The sequence below is a fragment of the Phaethon lepturus genome, unplaced genomic scaffold, assembly GCF_000687285.1.
Source record: "Phaethon lepturus isolate BGI_N335 unplaced genomic scaffold, ASM68728v1 scaffold11449, whole genome shotgun sequence".
In the NCBI taxonomy this organism is placed as follows: domain Eukaryota; kingdom Metazoa; phylum Chordata; class Aves; order Phaethontiformes; family Phaethontidae; genus Phaethon; species Phaethon lepturus.
Window position 1 is genome coordinate 69857 of NW_010562787.1, and position 19333 is coordinate 89189.

Genomic DNA, 19333 nt, shown 5'->3' on the forward strand with positions numbered 1-19333 from the left:
CCAAAAAAAAAATTTGCGTCTATAGTAGTGATCAAAGGGTGGGAATTCCAAGACTGTACTTGATTAGCTTGCCATAAAGACTTCACTTCAGCAAGTTGAGATATCTCTTAATTGCATCATTTCCCTTTTCACCACCTTAAAACTCAGCATTTTCAAAAATTCTATTCCCTCCTGTCACACTGATTTAAAAAAAAAAAAAGTATATATTGATTGAAAGCTTATTCATAGCCACTATCTATATCATAAATCACAGAATACTGAATTGTTGAGGTTAGACAGGACCTGTGAGGATCACCAAGTTCAACCTCTCTTCTCAGAGTAGGTTCAGCCTGAGCAGATTGCTCAGGACACTGTCCAGTCAGGGTTTGAATATCTCCAAGGATGGAGACTCCACAACCTCTCTGGGCAATGTGCTTCAGTGTTTCCTATTCTCACAGTAAATTTTTTTTTTCCTTTATGTTTAAATAGATTTTCCTTTATTTCAATTTGTATCAATTACCTCTTGTCCTTTCACTGTGTACCACTGCATAGAGTCTGGCTCTGTCGTCTTTGTACTTTCCTGTCACATATTTATATAAATTGATGATTCTGCTGAAAACTTTTTTTCTTGGACACACTGATGCCAATAAATTGAAAAAAAGTCTGCTTTTCTTGAAGTGGATGTAAATTTCATGTTTCAAAACCAGCAGACATATTGATGCAACAATTGGGAAGATCTCCTAAAATAGTTCATGTTGTTATGGCATAAGATTCTGTATCTTTGCCATTTAGTGACAGCTATAAATATATTCAGAGTGTCAACCTTATACATCAAATAAGATCATACATCATCTCTTCTGTCTTGTCAGTGACATTAGAGAATAAATACAATGTTCATGGTGTAATACTAAAAGGTGGGAAAGCAATAATATGTAGAAAAAAACCTTCATTTTTTAACCTGAAGATGTTTTATTTTACTGTGAGGAATACAGCTCTAGGAAAAGTAAAGTTACTGCACTGGCAAAAAAGGGTTTATATTATTTTCATACAGAGAAATAGCACGTATCTCAAAAACAAATGAGTAAACATTAAGTATGGGTTTTTAAATTAAAATGCATCTGTGTTTTCATCTTTTCATCCTGTTTCACCTGCTCTGCTCATCTGTTCTTACACTGTTTAATTTAATTTTACAGTATGTTCCTCCAGACCTTTGTATCTGTAATTTTGTCCTTGAACAGTCCCTATCTGTCAGAGCCCTTCAAGAAATGCTGGCCAACACAGGGGATAATGCTAGTGAAGGGGTAAGTAAATTGACATAAAAGATAATAAATTTCTGAATATGGATTGTTCTCATTTCTTTCCTTGCTCCAGGATTTTCTAGGAGTGGGGCCTCATGTCATAGATTCTTCCGTTTTCTTGTTTTCCTGGGACATTATTGTTCCAGTATTATAATCATACTAATTTCTCTTTAGTGTTAAGGAGCAGGTGCAGTTAGTCTTTTGAAATATTTACAAAAGCCAGAAGCATCATCTTCAGAGATCATTTATTACTATCCGTCCAGGATTGGATACTGAAAAAGGAATACGAGTACCCTTGGACTGAGTCTGGCTTTTATGAACCTGAGGAGAGTATGTGAGAGGTTTTTTCTGAAATGTAAATCATTGCCATAAAGCATTATTGTATTATAGTGCTATTTATTCATGGTGAAAGCAAAATAATTTTCTCATTATGTAAATATTCTATCTCATTCCACTGTGCTAAGAAAGTACTTCAGGTATTTAGATTTAATTGTATTTCTCCTTGCATGAAATTAACAGCTAGAAATGAAGTCCTATCAATGAAACAAAGTGAAAAATTTAAATCTATTTTAATTCAGATATAAAAATACGATATTTTTCTTTCTAGTCGTGTAACTAAACTGTTTCAGTATAATTTCAAGTTATTTAATCTGTGGTAACAAGCAAGAACTGTTAGTTATTTCCAAATTCTCTTCTTGGGTTTCTTAATCTTTTACTATATTAGCACACGCATACTTACTAGAATGCTGACAGTATAGTGTAAAGTGACTTTGCAGTAAAGTGAAATGTTGTAACTATGCTTGTATGCCATATTACTAAAGTTTCAATTGAATTATCACTTCAAATCTAAGATAAACTTAGAATGACTGAAAGAGGACTTCCACACTCAAGCAATCAGGATGCCAAAAAACCCCCGTGCACTTTATTATACATTATTTATTATTGAGAAAGTTATTTAAGAACTGTATTTTTTGTAGAACTTCTAAGCTCTTTGTTTGGCAAAAGGTGACGGTGTTATATTTTGGAGAATCATGTTTCGTATTTAATGATTGCCTAAATATACCTGAAACAAGAAGACTGTAAAGTAAATGTTCTTTTAAATGGAAACAAAGGTCTGTCTGTTTGTGTGTGAGCAATTTCAAGCAATTACGTGAGAAGTTAGATATTCTTAAGTTTCTATACTTCTTATCAGGATCCTGGTGTTAGACCTTTTATTATTACTGAAGACTTACCAGGTGCAAATGTTATGATCTGGACTGAGAGAAAAAAATGAAGTATAAAGTAGCCCACCATAGTATAACGAGTATTAACATTTATCATGATATCCATAATTCTGCAAATTTGGAGATCACTTTCCTAAAAAAATGCTTCATACAGTCTAGGATCAAGGATCTAAAAAAAAAAAAAAATCTTAGTGTCGGTGGATAACACAGTAAATTGAGAATTTAATTTCTTGGTCATATGATTTATGTAAGTTTGGGTAGGCTTGTTGTTTATAACTAACTAGGGAATAAGATGGTAGATGCATAAAAAGGCTGAGAGAGGAAGACTTGAAAACCTATAAAGCTTGTTGGCTGTTGTTCCATAGGTAGCCTTCTTGTTAAGATTCTTCCACTGGAATTTATTTTCTTCTGGTCACCAGAAGGACCTCAAAATATTCATGTTAAATTCTGTAAAGGAGGCGTATCAGGCCTCTCCCTGATCTTGTAATAAATTTCCATATTCAAAATTAATAACTGTGCTTGGTTGAAATTATGGATGCAGTTGCTTTAATAAATCTGATAAATGCTTAAGATGACATTAATCCTAGCAAGCAGGTATCGTTAGTATGTGCTTTAACTATTCTTGGCAATAGGTGCATTTTTCCTCTTTCAGTTTTCAGTTTGTGTATGTGTATATATACTTCTTTTTTTTTTTTTAATGCCTCTGAGAAGTTTATAAGAAAGGTAAGTCATATCTTATTTAATTTAAAATATTTTCTTGAAAATGCTGTGGTTTTACTTAATTATAATAAAATTAGGTCACAATAATAGTATTTGATGAAGAAAAACATTTGTTCCCTTGGCAGATATTTGGCTGTAGCTACTTCATTATTATGATTTTTGCCCAGAGTATACATTTCATAATTTGCTTGAATATTTGCACTTATTACTTGAACTGTAGTAGCTCTTCATGTTGTTACATAATGCTAATCGTAGTCCATGCAGTGCAGTGGAGTTCTGACCTTCTCTGTCATGTTCTGTAGGCAGCTCAAGGGGGTGGTCACAGAACCCTGCTGTATGGCCATGCTATACTACTTCGACATTCGTTTAGTGAAATGGTAAGTGAAAGAGCACTTGCACAGAATGAGTAACATGAAACTCGGGTAAACATCTTTTCATCAAAATAAAAAATACATAAATTTGGAAGAATGTTCTTTCTAAGTTCTCTTCTGCACTAGATAAAAAATTTGAATAGCTTGTGTTGTCTCAACACAATGGAAGTGGCCTTGATATTTTAAATTCAGATTCTTCAATCCATTTCACTCAAATGTAGCTAAAAAGCTCCTTTATCCATTGATTATTTCTGTGTCCTTAAGGAATCCATTTTAATGATAAGTCCATTAGCAAGTTGTTACTATCACATATTAATTTGTTGTGATATGTGTTATTTTTTCCATCATATTTTGTAAAATAAGGTGTTCCTTCTAACATCCCATAGTTCCCAGAGACTATGCCCATAAATCATCAGGCTACCTTGTATAAACATTTTTTTCACTACATTGTACAATTGGAAAATTTTAACTGTTCTGGATCTTTGACTTCTTAGCGCCCATGCAAATATACTTATAAGAGGTTGGAGAAATGAGAAGTGAAGGAAACATCTTCTTTCCGTTTTCCTGTACTAGAAGACTCTGCACTAGTCTTTAAACTGTTACTTATGTTTATGAATGATACAAATTGTAGTTGCCTTGATATACCAGAGTTGCAAGTATGATTACTGCCTTCTGATGTGTTTGCTATGTTTTCATGAAGCAAACTTACTCCAGTAACACTGTAATAAGATGTTTACCCGTTCCTATCTGATGAACTACGTGAAACTTGGGAAGGTAGGAGGTGAATTGCACAGAGAAACACGTGCTGAAGTGGAAAAGGATTTTGATGTTTTAAAGTCAGGAAGAGCTTGTATACAAATAATACCATGCTTCACCAATTTAAAAAAATTAAGCACAGGCTGATGGTAAGATGGAGTTACGCAAATGTATTAATTTGGCATGTGTGTTAATGGATGCTGTTGGTTTTTTTGTTTTCAATACCTTCACTGTTTTGCAGTATTTGACATGTTTAACGTCATCAAGATCCCAGACGGATAAACTTGCATTTGATGTGGGACTACGAGAAAATGCAGCAGGTATAGCAAGTTATTTTTGAAGGAAAACGTGTCGCACATTTCTGTTTTTAGAAGAGGCATTGAGATTAATGGCACTGAAGCTTATGAATGTCATGTTTATGTGTTCCTTTAGAAATAAGATGACTGAAAGTAAATGATGACTGTCAATACTGATGACTTTCAGTAAATTAACCGACTTTGCATAAGAATGTGAGAGTGCCTTGCAATTAAATTGAGTTACCACAACTGCAATTACATTGGTGATAGTGGTCAAAGTAAAAAATTTCTGTTGAATAAAATAGATTTGATGCATTTGTTTTCTATTTGTATTTCTATTTATGGTTTGGCACTTTCAATAGAATTAGAGTATGGAGAAGGCATATATCGATGCATTCACAATATATATTGTAATCATGCAACAAAAGAAATATGCAATTTAGGGTGCAGGAAAACAGAAAAAAGTAATGAGCACATTGCTAAAAGAGCTGAATTAAAATAAAAGCATAAAAGGGAGCAAAATAATAATGTGACAGGGTGGAAGAGATATGACACAAAAAATAAAAGACAGAATAGCTTTAAAATCTAACTAATAGATTTCCAGGACTACGCCAGTAACAGTGCTGCTGACAAAAATGTAGTTAAAAAAAAAAAAAAAAAATTGAGTTTCCATGAAATCACATATACATTATGAGATGCTACTGGAAGCTATGTTAAATGAATTTAAAAGCAACTCAGCCAGAGCGCCACAAACAGGTTTATGTGCTGCTGTATACACAGTGTTAATGGTTACTGAAAGTGGTTAGTACTCATCAGGAAGTAACAGGTGACTCTGAAGTACTCAGGCCCAGACATACACCTTGAAGGGAAAATCTAAGTACCTGTATACACACCTCATTAACGTGGAGCTTCAAATAAAGAAATGTCAGTTGTGTTAATATAATCCTGTGCTTTCTGTTGGTTTTTTCCTTATTTTGGAATTAAATTAAAATCAAAATATACTAATTGATGATGGGGAGGCACCGCCAATGTAGGTGTTAAAATGTTTGTGGAACATGACCTTTGAAACCTCTTTTTCAGGCAACTCGATTATCTGCATGACCTTCTGTTTTGAATGACAGAAGTCTGTGTTTTAGTTGTTCGTAGACATACAGAAGATTGTCTCAGACAGTTATTAGTAGCCTGTTGCTTGATTATATCTTTGGTTGGTGCCTTAGGTGGAGACAGTTTTCATTAGGATTGTTGATAAAAGAATTTTTGTGTTCTATCTCTTTGCAAATAGTTTCAGTGAAATCTGTCTTTATAATTTCATAGTTTTTTCAGAGTTATTGTGAATGTGTCTGCTTGTGCCCCTGAGGTTTTTTTAAGAGATGTCAGTAGTTGTCTCACACTGGTATTTGCTTAACTGTACATATACGAAAAGACGCTTGTACACATAGGTAAGATACAAAAATAATACATAATAGGAATGCTTAGTTGTGTTTCTGCGCAGAGGATTTTGATAACTACTGCATGCTTGTAAACCTCATAAACTGAACACCATAATATCACTTCCCCTTGCCCTACTCCCCCACCCATGAACTTGTCCTGTTGAATCAATTTCAGCTGCAGGAAGTATTCTTTACGTAGCAGGTATTAAGTGAAAAGCCACTGGATATTTAAAATTATTATCTTTTTAAAGATTTAGCACTATACACTTTTACTTTTAGGGATGTAACTTTCATTTATTGTCTCCTTATTATTGTCTCTGTAACCTTCAAATTTTGTTTAATGAGGTTTTACATGAAATTTCTTAGTTCATCAAACAGATTTTTGTGCTTTGTCTTACGCTACCCTTTTTGCCTGTGTTTAATTTACTCCCACTTTGCATTGTCCGGTGAGAAAGCTGTATTTAACTCGTTCTCTTCAGGGTATTAACTACACGCTGAAGGGTGTGAAATTGTGGAATGAATTAGGTAGTCTTCTCAGAATTCGAGGCGGGGGGCCTTGTGTGCAAAGTAATCTGGAATTTTATATTTAATGTGTAGGAAATATTCTGTGGTTGTTACCCTTAGGCTTGGCTGTCCTGTAGTCATGTGATCTGTTGTGCTAATGCAACTGGTCCCAGAACTGATATTTGTAGTGTAGCAATATTGTAAAGTTATGGACTATTTGATTCAAAATTCTGTATTCTACAATATAAATGTAGCTTAAAGTGGAAATGATACAGAAGATTGTGAATTAAGTGTGAACATGAAGCAAAAGAAGACGCAAAAGGTGATAATTAAGACTGAGGTAGCTGTCAGCAATTTACTGGTAGTGAGAGCCTTGAAGGGAGGGCAGCTCTGAGCAGTGTTTTGTAAATGGTCAGTTGCTTTAAAAGAAAACATGAAAAGAGAAATATCAGCTTCGGTGATGATAAAAGAGTGGTTGACAAAAAGTTTCAAGGAAAAAGAAAAAAATTCAAATGGATTGAAAAGAGGAATGAGGTGGGTTTATAAGGTGGATGTCTTATAAGACACAACTCTTCAATATGTTATTTCAATGTTGTATAAATATATCCTTAAATTTCTTGGGAGTTGTCTGTTTTGTATACCCTTAGTAAGAATCTCTGTCCTTTTAGGTGAGGCATGCTGGTGGACAATACACCCTGCTTCCAAACAAAGGTCAGAAGGAGAGAAGGTTCGAATAGGTGATGATCTTATCCTGGTCAGTGTGTCCTCTGAAAGATACCTGGTATGTTTGTTTAGCAAGTGGACACGTGGTGGAAAAATACAAAGTGCTGTCAGGAGTTGGGGAAAATGGTTGAGATTCCTATGAATGAAAGTTTTTCTAATCTATGCAATAATGCCTGGGTGTAATGCACTTTTTTTTTTCCTCAGTAAAAGGTTTTTCCCCCACCGAATAGGCCTGTTTCCATACCTTTATCCTGAGGTGTACTTCAGCATTCTCCATCTTGGGAAGTTTTTATTTCTGTAACTGTGAAATATTTCTAAGCTAGAATCTGCTGATTAGATTTAGAAAGGAGTTCATTTTAAAAGCAAGTGACTACTAATTTTTGAAGAATATTTGTGTATTTACTTTATTATGTACTTCTATTTTGTTGAGAAATTAATATACTAAATATTTTTAAGTGTGTAAATTTCACTGTGTCTTGTTGCTCTTGGTCTTATTTCAGCATCTCTCCATGTCTAATGGAAGTACTCAGGTGGATGCCTCCTTTATGCAGACGCTATGGAATGTACATCCTACATGCTCAGGAAGCAATATTACAGAAGGTTTGTCATTTTATCTATTTAGAAATGCATATACTTTAGATGACTTTGTATTGTTTTTCATAAAGAGTGAAAATGAAAAAACCTCACCATCATAACATCAAACCAAAGGGCTTAATAAAGCAAATGAGCATAGGAGAGAAGAATAATGGAAGGGGAAAGAAGGAAGTACAGATCTATCAGCTGGATTAACTGAAGAAAAGCTAAATAAGTGCTGTAACTTTAGAATAGCAAAGCATAAAAAGCTGCATGAGAAATGAAAACTGAGAGGGCAACAGATGAGTTAATTGTCTTCATTTTAATTTTGAGGAGTAGGAGCTGCAGAATAACTAAAGCTAGTAAACTTAGATTTTGTATAGGATTTTCAATCACTCTGAGACAGATAACAGAAGAGAGATAAAGGTACATGCAGAATGGAAAGCAGGTTTCTCATAGTTCCTATTTCAGTCTCTTAGTTGTGTTTTTTAAGGAAATTTGCTCAATATCCTTTCTGGATCTCACAGCCATGCTTCTTATTGTCTCTCTGTAATAGTCAGTGAAAATGAGCTCTCTAGATGCATCCTCTTAATCAGCCTTAAATGCCAAGCCGCAGGGTCAGGATTTCTTTCTAGGTACTTGACTGCACTTTACAACCATGGTTGAGAGGCATCACCTTACTCTGTTTGAGAGATGTCTTGTTCTGTAATGAAAGGCTCATCCACTCAATATTTCTCCTTATTTCAATGCCATACTCTGTCATTATCACTGTCATAACAAACATTGTACTTTAGCTCTGCTGTTCTCTGTTCGAAGTATCAACCCTCCTGTTATACACCTCCACATTCATGAATAGCAAATGTCTTTAAGTCAGGATCATTTTGCATCACTTGGCCTTAGAACTAATCACTTATGCTATAATAATATACAGGTTCATAAGATAAAATGGAGCTATAAGGGACCTGAAAGTGACATTGCATTTTCCTGGAATCAGCTATACTGATTCTTCATAGAAGAATCTACTTCATAGAAGTAGACTTACCCTGGTGCTAAAGACTTAACAGTCACCAGGCTTACCTGAACTATGGCTGGGTCCTTCTAACCCCAGGTAGTTTAAATTGGCATCCCACAGTGTTTCTGTGCACTGGCCCATAAGGAACTTGTCTTGGAGTGTTTGTACGTTTTCATTTTAAGAGCATGTGGCATATGGATTTTCCTTGTAATACTTTCTGATTTGCTTTCTGTTGCAAGAAGTGTATTATGCTGGAGCTGTATATTTATAAATGGCTGTCTGGTCCCCAGCCATCATGGTCCTAAATAGAATAGAGGTTAACTCTGGAAAAGTCCCCATGTTCTCAGGTTTCACAGGTAAGAGAAAACTAAGCAAAGAGAAAAGCCATCCTACAGTAAATGAAAAACATAACATATGACAAACATAATGAGCTACACAGAGACATCATGGAAGATCAATGGTATATTTGAGACTTCTGTAACAGCAGGGATTTGGCAGCTAAATTTCCTAACTGCTTACAGAATCACAGAGTGCTTGAGCTTGGACCTGGTCCAGTCCCCGGCTCAAGCAGGGCCACCTATAACAGGTTGCCCAGGACTATGTCTAGACAGCTTTTGAATATCTCCAAGGAGGGAGACTCCACAACTTCTCTGGGCAACCTGTGCCAGTGCTGAGGCACCCTCACAATGAAAAAGTGTTTCCTGATGTTCAGATGGACCCTCCTGTGTTTCAGTATGTGCCCATTGCCTCTGGTCTTGTCACTAGGCACCACTGATGAGACCCTGATTCTGTCCTCTACATTGGTGAGATCCTCCCGCAGAGCCTTCTCTTTTCTAGGTCAAACAGTCACAGTTCTCTCAGTCTTTCCTCATGTGTGAGATGCATGAGTTTTTTAATCATCTTAGTGGCCATTTGCAGTACTTGGAACCCTTATACCGTGTAGCTGAGAACTGGACATAAAATCTGAAATTGCATAATAAAAAAAAAAAAAGGATAGGGTGAGATAAGCAGAGAAGTAGGTTTTTTGTGTGTCTTTTTTTCACAACTGCTTAGGCTTAGGTTTAGCTGTATATACACTTCTCAGAATGGCTTATATGAGGGATGATCAAAAGGGGGTTGATATGTCCAGTCTTAGCAGTGTAGCTCAAGTTGAATGGACAGACTGAGAAAGTGGGATTTCCTGAGTCTAAAATTGGACTAGAAGTTGGACAACATACTTTTTGTGATGTTTGAAGTACTTTTGACAGAACATGGATATCAGGAAAGTGTATTTTTTCCGCATTCTTTCTTTGCTTTGACTTTTTTATTAACTGACAACAGGATAATTGCCAGTTACCATTTCCCTAATTTACAAATTTATATTGAATTGGCCACACAATATGAAAGTTTCCTTCCACCCTTCCTCTTTTATGTGTGTTTGTTCTTTTAAAAGGCATTAATTTCACTTACAAGGTCAGAACAGTTTGGACTTAGTGTCTGATGAATCATGCTCCTCCTACACCATTTTTTTCTTTTTTTTCTGTGAGGAAAAGTGCCTGGTTTTGACCTGTAGTCTTTGTGTTAAATGGGTTGGAAAGTTAGATTCCATTAAACTTAATCTTCAGAACTGCTAAGTGTTTTTCTGTCCTCTGTCTCCTGCTGCTACTGTGCAGTTTTGACTTTGACACAAATTATAAATGTCAGAACAAACTGATGAACTCACCAAATTATTTTCTATTGAGAACATTTAAATTGCATTAAAGGGGAGGAAACTGTGGTACTACATGTTTGATTTGGCTTTTACCTAAAGCATTCAATTTTCAAAACAGTAATTGTTGGAGAAGCTTTTCTTTTCCTTTTCTGTCCCAGAATCCTAATTTGATTTTTAAATGTTAAGAGATCATTTTCTCTTTGTCTTAATTTTCAGAAATATTTTTAACTGAAGAAGATTCTAAAAAGAATATGTTGTCACACTAAATTTGTTTTTAGTTTATAATTTCAGTTATGAGTGAAAATTTGTAAAACAGATTTCACCGAGGTCTTTTGAATTTTATAGTATTTTTTGAGGGCATTATTTTCATATTGTCAATATTTAAGCTAATGAGTAAATGTGCTTCTTCTGTAGGGTATCTTCTTGGTGGGCATGTAGTACGTTTTTTCCATGGCCATGATGAGTGTTTGACAATTCCATCTACAGATCAGAATGGTTCACAGCACAAGTAAGTGATGATGCATTTTTATGCATTTTCTTCTCACAAAAAAGAAATAGATTGTTCATTGTCAGTTGAATTTGAGGTTAGATAGGATAAACACTCTTTACAGCAATCTTTAATTATGCAGTAACACTGTTAGAAGAAGTTGAAACCTCCTAAGCAGAAAATCAGTCATGAGCTGCAATTTGAGTAGTTGATTTCCACTGAGATTTCAGCCTGTTATGTTATTTGTCTTTAATGTGTAGTACTATAAGCAGAGATATGCAAGCGTTAGCAGGGAAGATGATAATTTGAAAAAAAGAAGCCCTAAAAAAATCTTTGAAAGTTCAGCCTCTACAATGACTTTCATATTTTATCTGTTTTGCACCTTTTTGCAAGTTCTTGCTCTCTCAAATTTGATTAATATGTTAAGATAATTAAATCATATTAGCTAGACTAAGTCACTTTTGTTTTAAATGTAAATCTACAGTTTTTATATATGATGTTGATTTGTTATTTGAATTTATCTTTGCATTTTGCTGATAATCAAAAGCACAGCAAGCTAATAATTTTGATACACAAAACCCCCAGCATTAAAAATCATATTCAACAAATAAGATCTCCATACCCGTTGTAGCAAATAAGTTATGCGGTAGGTAATACAATACCACAAGTAACATTCCGTTATGTCGAGTAAACTTTTTTAGCTCTAATTTTTCCATTTTTACATTTCTATGCAGTAAAAATGTCTTCAAAGCCTAAAGAAAACCCAAACTGAATGTCAGAAAACTTCACCTGTTAGTGAATTTTTTTATTACTGTTCCCTTCATATGTGTGTAGAAAAAAAAAGATACAGAGTTTGCACCGAGTGTGAAGATGTGCACACCTAGTATAAAAATAACTAGCGAAAGTATTAAGGTTAGGATTCCTTGTGTGGAACAGATGTCATATTCAGGTTGTTTTTGTAAACAACCAGTCTTAATAAGGTTAGAATAGGTATCAAGCCTTTTCAGTATGCTCAGAAATGCTGTACTTTCCTGCTGTTGTTACTTAACTAGAAGTCAGATATAGCTAAAACCAAAAATAATTGTGGAGTCCTATTGCCCTGTATGTTGTTGTTCATAATATGTGTTTGGTGTGTATTGTTATTGCCTGAACCTCTGCTTCCATTTTCTTATAAAAATAAGAAAAATAAAAGGGTAAAATAAAAGTTTTATTTTTCTGAACAGAATCTATGTATTTATATTCCTAAAATAGAAGAACAATGTGAATGCTATATTCAACATTTTCAAATGTGATACAGTGTGCTAAGATTGATGATTTGGAGTTGTCCTATCTTTTGGATTTGTGAGCTGCATAATAGACACAAGGCCAAGGTTGTACTGTGTCATAGTTCTAGGAGTCATGTTTACATTATACACAACAAAATGAATATATGAAAAAAACCCAAATAGCAATAGGAACAGAAGAAAGAGGTGTAGAAAATGGTTGTGTTTATTTCCATCTCTTTGTTTAATCAGTTTTATGCATTCCATTAGGACTATTAAATAAGCTAAGTTAGACAAGAGTGATAATGTCTCTTTTCATAAAATAGACATGAAATTTTCTGAAGGTTTCTATAGAGAATGCTTCTTTACAATTCACACAGTGAGTATTCTCTGCCAAGAATCTTAAGGTCTTTTATTACAGGTCAAGTGAAAATACAGGGGATGGACTTGTTGAACATCAAAAAGACAGGCTTGGCAAAAACTCAGAATGGATGGATGGAATCAAGGAGAAGATGAAGAAATTGTTATGTGGATGCTGTTGTGAAAAAGCAGCAATTCTCTTTTACTTGCAGTTTTGTTACCTAAAGAGCAGGTCACTAATGCTAGTACAGTGTTGCATATAGAAAAAGCTGGAAAAGGGTAGTATAGGAATTAAAGTAGTATAGGAATTTAAGAAGTATAAAAACTGAACAGAGACATATCTGTGGTATTCCTTCAGTGAAGGAGTGGTTGAGTTGGGCCAAGGAGAAATGAAGGAGGTCAAAGAGAACGGAAATGAATTACTAGTTTTGAGCTTAGCTAGGAAGAGGTCATTCAAGTCTGCCAAAAGTAACATCAGTAAGATGAATGGGACCAAAGAGAATCAAGGATGAAAACGGAAAAGAAAAACTCTAGACAGTAATTGTTTATTCAGCATATTAATAGAATCATAGAAAGCCCAGGTTGGAAGGGACCTCAAAAGATTGTATTCATAGAGTCTGGAAATGAAGATTAATTGATTGTACATTTTTTGTTGTCATTTTGTATTTTGAGTCTAGAGTATTAAAACCATCATTATGGAAGACAAGATATGTAGGAAATGCTACTATCTTTACTAGGAGGAATATATATTCTTGCTGTTGTGGTGCACTATAATTTCTAAATTTTTGAAATCACATGTGTGTTCTTAAATGTGACTCCTAAATAATGTACAGCTGTAGATCTCCAAGTCCATCATCTTATAAAGATACTGGACACAAATGGTTTGTCACACTCCAGTATACTTCATGTTAATATATAGATTTTTCCTGGAGTGTATTTGTTGTCCCAAATATGGGTTCTTCCACCCAGTGTGCAGAGCGCTGAAAAACACATAGAGCCGAGATACTTGCTTTTATTCCAAATCTGCGCAGTTGGGTGCTAGGTGGTAGGTCCACAAAGCTAGCACCTCAGCTAACAGGCAGAAAATATTTATACACTTTGAGCAACAGTTTTCAGGGTTTTTTAAAAGTTGGCTCCATTACCTTTGTTCCCCTTGGTTCTCACAAGCCTCGTCTCCACTTAAAGCCACAGCATCCTTCTCTTTTTCTAGGCATCCTCAGTGAGGAAGGGGCTTTTGTGACGAGGGGGCTTTCCCTGCCCAGGGACAGGTTTCTATTATGCATATTATATGATAATTAGATGTTAATTAGGATAGTTCACTGAAGGTTGAGTAGCTCTGTTTCTTTTGTGATTATCTTGTTCCTTCCCTCAAGGTTACACCTTGTTAACTGCTCACAGAGACTAAACAATACCCCCAGCTTCATTCCTTGCATGCCTTCAACATGTTGATGTATATTCAGAAGCAGATGCATTGAAACCTTAGGTGTTCTTAGGAGAAGAAAAATTGTAGAAACACTTGCTCAGATAAGAAAAACACAACTTTCGTTTCACAAGCTGAGGTCATTTCACAGGTCCCATAGTTGCACGAGAAGAATTCTAAACAGGTTCTATGTATCCTGAGTTTCAGATCAAGACCTTTCCTATAATCCGTTGTGTTTCCTGTATCCATTATATATTAGGAAGGTTATACAGATTCTGGTGCTTAGGTGACAAAACATGAGTGATTACTGAAAGCTGAAAAACTATCTACATGTATTCCTGTGAACATGACTAATCCACCATAGTTTGTTTGTATTTGATTACTGAGTAGAATGTTAGTTTCCGCACTGAAACATGTCACTAACCGCCAGCCAGTAATTCAAGAAAACTAGATTATGTTAAAGGCTGAGTCCCTCAACTTCCTGTTTTTTATTTCTCTGAGTTTCCCAAAATTAATATATATTTCTATCTATATTATCTGTTTTGTAAGGATTACACTACAAAATTTTTGTTTTATCACCACCATTTTTGTCTTTTAACAAGAATGTTCAAAGTAATTCTGGGAGTGAAGTCTCTGATGTTGTATTCATGCAGATAATTATTAATGCATGCAAATGTGTATACTTATTTTAATATTGTGTTTATATGTTTTTCAGAGCATTAGTAATTTATATTAATCTCTTGGGAATTACATATGAATGACATATTTTTATGACTGATGAAGTAACAGCAAAAGTTTCTCAGACACTTTGAAGGCGAAGTATTTTACAACTCCTGAGAGAGAATAGCTTAATGGAAGTAGCTTGTCTCACCTGGAACACTCAGATTGTGTATCGTGCTCTCACTGATGACTAGGAATCTTCTGTCCAAACAACTCCATCTCCCCATCCAGCTGGGGAGAAGTGAGTCCTACACAGTTTTCAGAGGAGTAAGTTACAAAAACTATACAGCAGAAATAAACTCAAGAGGGTGATTTTCTGAATCTTTTCTCTAGGAGAGTACTTTATGAAACCGGAGGAGCTGGTGTTCGAGCAAGGTCTTTGTGGAGAGTAGAACCCCTTCGAATAAGGTACTGATATTTTTTGAACTTTGCTGTTAGCAACTCTTGTTAACAGCAGTTCGATTGTTACAGACCCTGAAGGCAGAACATGAGTAATATATTTGTCCTGCTGTATATGTTAGTATGTTCATTGTCAATAATGAAAAGTAATCTACCATAATACAATCATAGGAGGAATGTCAGTATTTTAAGAATACTTTTTTTTATTGTCTGTGTCCCATATCAAAAGCAGAGTTGCTCATGAAATACATGTGCTTGAGACATTGCTTCTGTCCAAAAGTAAAATGCTTTCCTAGTTTTCATTTGGAATTTTAGAAGCATCAGTGGAAATCAGAACAGTAATATCCTTCATGATTGTCTTTTTTTTTTTTTTTTTTAAACTTCATCTCCCTCCTAGGTGATTAGTTATCTGTTTATCTGTTAACTTGTTGCAAGTGACATTTCAATTTATACCATAAGGGTATACATGTTTTAGCTTTAACGGCCTTCTGAACTCTATGTTTGTTTTACTCCTGGTGTGTTTGTGATTGCAAATGTCTGCCCTCATAACTAACAGAGGTGTAGGATAATTCTCTGGAATGCTGAGACCTCACTTAGGTTTATTTTGTTTGTTTAGGCAGTCAACTGAAATACAGTAGTTAATTTAGACTTCAGTATATTTTTCAGAAACATGGAAGATTTTTTTATGGACACTGTATGTCATACCATAATAAAACAGAGAGAGGTTATAGAAACAAGAAAATCAAAGCTATACTCCTTTCCAGGGTTCCGTTTGCAAATGCGTTAACAGTTTTGCATCTGTTTTAATGCAAATATTGAAATCAAAAGCAAAAAGGAATATATAAAGCACATTCTGTTTTCTGAGCATCCTTCACGGCCTGAAACAGAAATATTAGTTTTGCTTACTTCATAATTATTTTTTTTATGTCTCATATATTTAGCTGGAGTGGAAGTAATGTCAGATGGGGACAGCCTTTCCGTCTTCGACATATTACAACAGGAAAGTACTTGGCTCTGAATGAAGATGAAGGACTTGCAATGTTAGACAGAGAAAAGTCAGACACAGCATCTACTGCCTTTTGTTTTAGAGCATCAAAGGTAAATAACATCCATGGAAATTTGTCTTCAATGCAGAGCACTCAAATACTAGATCTGAGTTGGTTCAATGACTTTATAAATTATTTGTAATTTCTAAATTGGAGCAATTGACCGGGAATATGCTTTTAAATACAAAGGTAAACAACCTGAGTCGAGAGTAACAAAGGTTTCTTTGAGGAGAAATAATGAGTAATGATGAATAAATTTTAGAGTGGACTAAACTGTTAACAGGTTGAAAAAACAAGATTGAAAATTAATGCAACGCAAGATACAGTGTTTTAATATGAATGCTTTATTCAATAGAGTATCATTTTAATTGGACAAAATCTCATTAGAATGTTACTCATTCCAGCTCTGTCATAATTGAATTCAATTGAATTCAGTTCAGTTGGGCAGAATTCTGCCCTTTCTATTCTTTGTGCAGTGTGCTGATAGGTGAATTGCAAGGAAAATGTAGTCAGTGATTTCTAAACCATATGTTTTCAAACTGTGCTCTTCAGTGAGCTGCTAATTGCATGTTACTAGCTTTGTCATCGTTTCCAGCTGAGAGAAACAGTACAAGTGAGAGAGAATGAATTATGATTATGGAGGTAGGTGAAATTAATAACTTTTTTCCAGAAAGTGCAAGGTTTTTACACCAAAGATGATGAAAAGTTCTTCTGTGCTTTCACGATGCTATTTACAAATAGTTGCCATAGCTGCTACAATAGAATTTTTTATTAAGTATGAGAAGTTAAATGTTTCGTGTAACTCTGAATGCTGTATGGTCCTTGAAGGGCAGTGAAAAAGAATCTATAAAATTAGATACGTACTAGGTAAAAATGTAGCATTCAGAGTCTTGACATATGCTAGACTTTTTTAGTATAATAAAGAAAATACTTCTTTTTACCGTGTTTAAAATAACAATGTCTGTTTTATTAATGTGGCTGTATATGTTATGCTGAATATTTTTATTTTAACTAATCAAAATAATTGAAAACCTGTCTGGAAATTTCCTTAGATTGTTAGATGCTCACCAAATAGTTTTTGGTTCTTTCTTGAGTGTAAAGGCTATGCAGTGTAGATTGTACATATGACATTGTGCAGGGGCATTTATTACAGCAATAATTTTTTTCCATTTTTGGAAAATCATGGCACCCTGGTAAGGATGGTGAGTATGCCAGAAATGTCGCAATTGCTGGTTTAACATTTTGTACGTAACATACTCAGTACATAACTGGACACTGGCTGTCCTGCAGTTTCTTAATATTTTAACCTGTGCATATGAATATTTAAATTTTAAGTATATAAATTTTATTTTTATGTATGCATACTCATAAAATAATTCGGTAACATTGAATAATCATACCCTATTTTCTTACTCTTTATGTTGAGGTGTGCCTCAAAGACACATTAGTGAAATTTGCTATAATCCCCAAAATGACTAAGGTGAAGTACAGTAGTAATTAGTTATGCAGAAGTCAATAATGACTGTGTAATGCATTCATCCCTTCTACTGTGTTTGTACATAATACGATTACTAATGTACATTTTTATATGAAATACACGTTCAGTGTCTCATCATCCTAGGATTTGTGCGGTCCTATACAGAAGAGAATATTTTTCTGTCTCAGTAGGTTATAAATGGGTTGATGGTTATACTTGATGATCATAAAGGTCCTTTCCAACCTTAATGATTCTGTGATTCTGTAAATTTGGTTTTGCGTGTGCCAAGAATAAGAATAGTTGTTTATTGTCTGGGCAGGTGAGAGCTGCACTGGCCCATGGGTAGAGACATTAGTGTTTCCAAAGACGAGGGGAACAAGTAGTGATAACTCTTCGTGAAGAAAGAATGGTGAGGGTTTGGAAGCAAATAAACCCCAGATTGATCTGGACAGTAAGAAGAAAAGGACTCTTAAAGTCAAGTGCTGATTGCATACAGATTGAGGGGGAAAAAAGAACTGTAGAAATAACAGTTAGCTTACTGTTACATATGCCAGTGTGATTATCTTAATTTCTGCACATATGTTTTTTAAACCTTTGTTTTCTCATGTTAATTTTATCCATGAAGAAATTTTTTCACTTGTCTGGACCTTAATATGGCACAAATTAAGGGAAATTCCAAGGTAACTGTTTAATACCTTCCTATCCAGCTGTGTACACATCCTTAAAAATAGGCTGCTGGAATACCTGGCTGTATTACAGCACTCCTGTCCTTTTGAATCATAGAGTAATTCTGATTGGAAAGGACCTTGGGAAGTCATCTAGCCCAGCCTTCTGCTCCAGGTGGGATCAACACTGAATTCAGACCAGATTGCTCAGAATATACATTAATGTAGAGTATCCAAAGTAAAATAAAACATTTCTCCACTGAGGTGTTTTTTCCAGTTTGGAAGCCAGCAAAAGGGGTTTTGTGGAAAGAAAATATTATCTTTGCCAGTAGGCAGAACTATGTGGAGTATACCAAATCCCCAAGGCTTCCCTGGAGCCTCTAACACATGCGTTAAAGTCTTATTTTTCCAACAGTTGTTATAGAGACCCTCTTGTTGAAAAAGCACACCTTCATCCTCAGTATTGTTACATACCATTTCAGCAGTCTTGTGTGTTCCTTGCTTTTCAAAACCTGTGATTGCATTCATAACGTATTTACTTTCAAAGTTTTGTTTCCTTTTGCTGGCTAATGCTGAAAATCAAACCACGTATTTTAAATTATAAAATTCAAATTAGAGTTTTCCTTAATATGCATTCTTACATAAATAATAATAGAAGGGAGTTTTTAGAAAAGTGAAACAATGTGCTAAAGAACATTGTGGTGCTGATTTCAATGAAAATAGCATGTTCAATATATGTCTTTTTGCTACAAATTATTGCAGACTAAGCTTACAAGCATCAGAAATTGATGGAAACCTCCCCAAATTATTCCTTTTGTTGGGTTTAATATGCGCTTACTTTTGACAAAGTTTTAAAATGTCAGCCTTTATATTTTAAGGCAACAGTTCTGTAATGCCTTGTGACCACAGAGACAGTTTCCCT

General features: G+C 34.8%; 1 protein-coding gene across 1 annotated transcript in view; it reads left to right on the top strand.

Annotated features, from left to right (window-relative positions):
• LOC104626466 (ryanodine receptor 3-like) overlaps positions 1-19333 on the top strand; it is a gene marked incomplete at both ends in the record, with an annotated part of 37136 nt that overhangs the window by 6578 nt on the left and 11225 nt on the right. Inside the window, 8 exons of the mRNA XM_010294398.1 lie at positions 1173-1280; positions 3523-3597; positions 4589-4667; positions 7246-7358; positions 7801-7900; positions 10990-11083; positions 15158-15232; positions 16165-16321. Coding sequence (XP_010292700.1) covers positions 1173-1280; positions 3523-3597; positions 4589-4667; positions 7246-7358; positions 7801-7900; positions 10990-11083; positions 15158-15232; positions 16165-16321 — 801 coding nt within the window. The remainder of the gene's footprint in view (positions 1-1172; positions 1281-3522; positions 3598-4588; positions 4668-7245; positions 7359-7800; positions 7901-10989; positions 11084-15157; positions 15233-16164; positions 16322-19333) is intronic.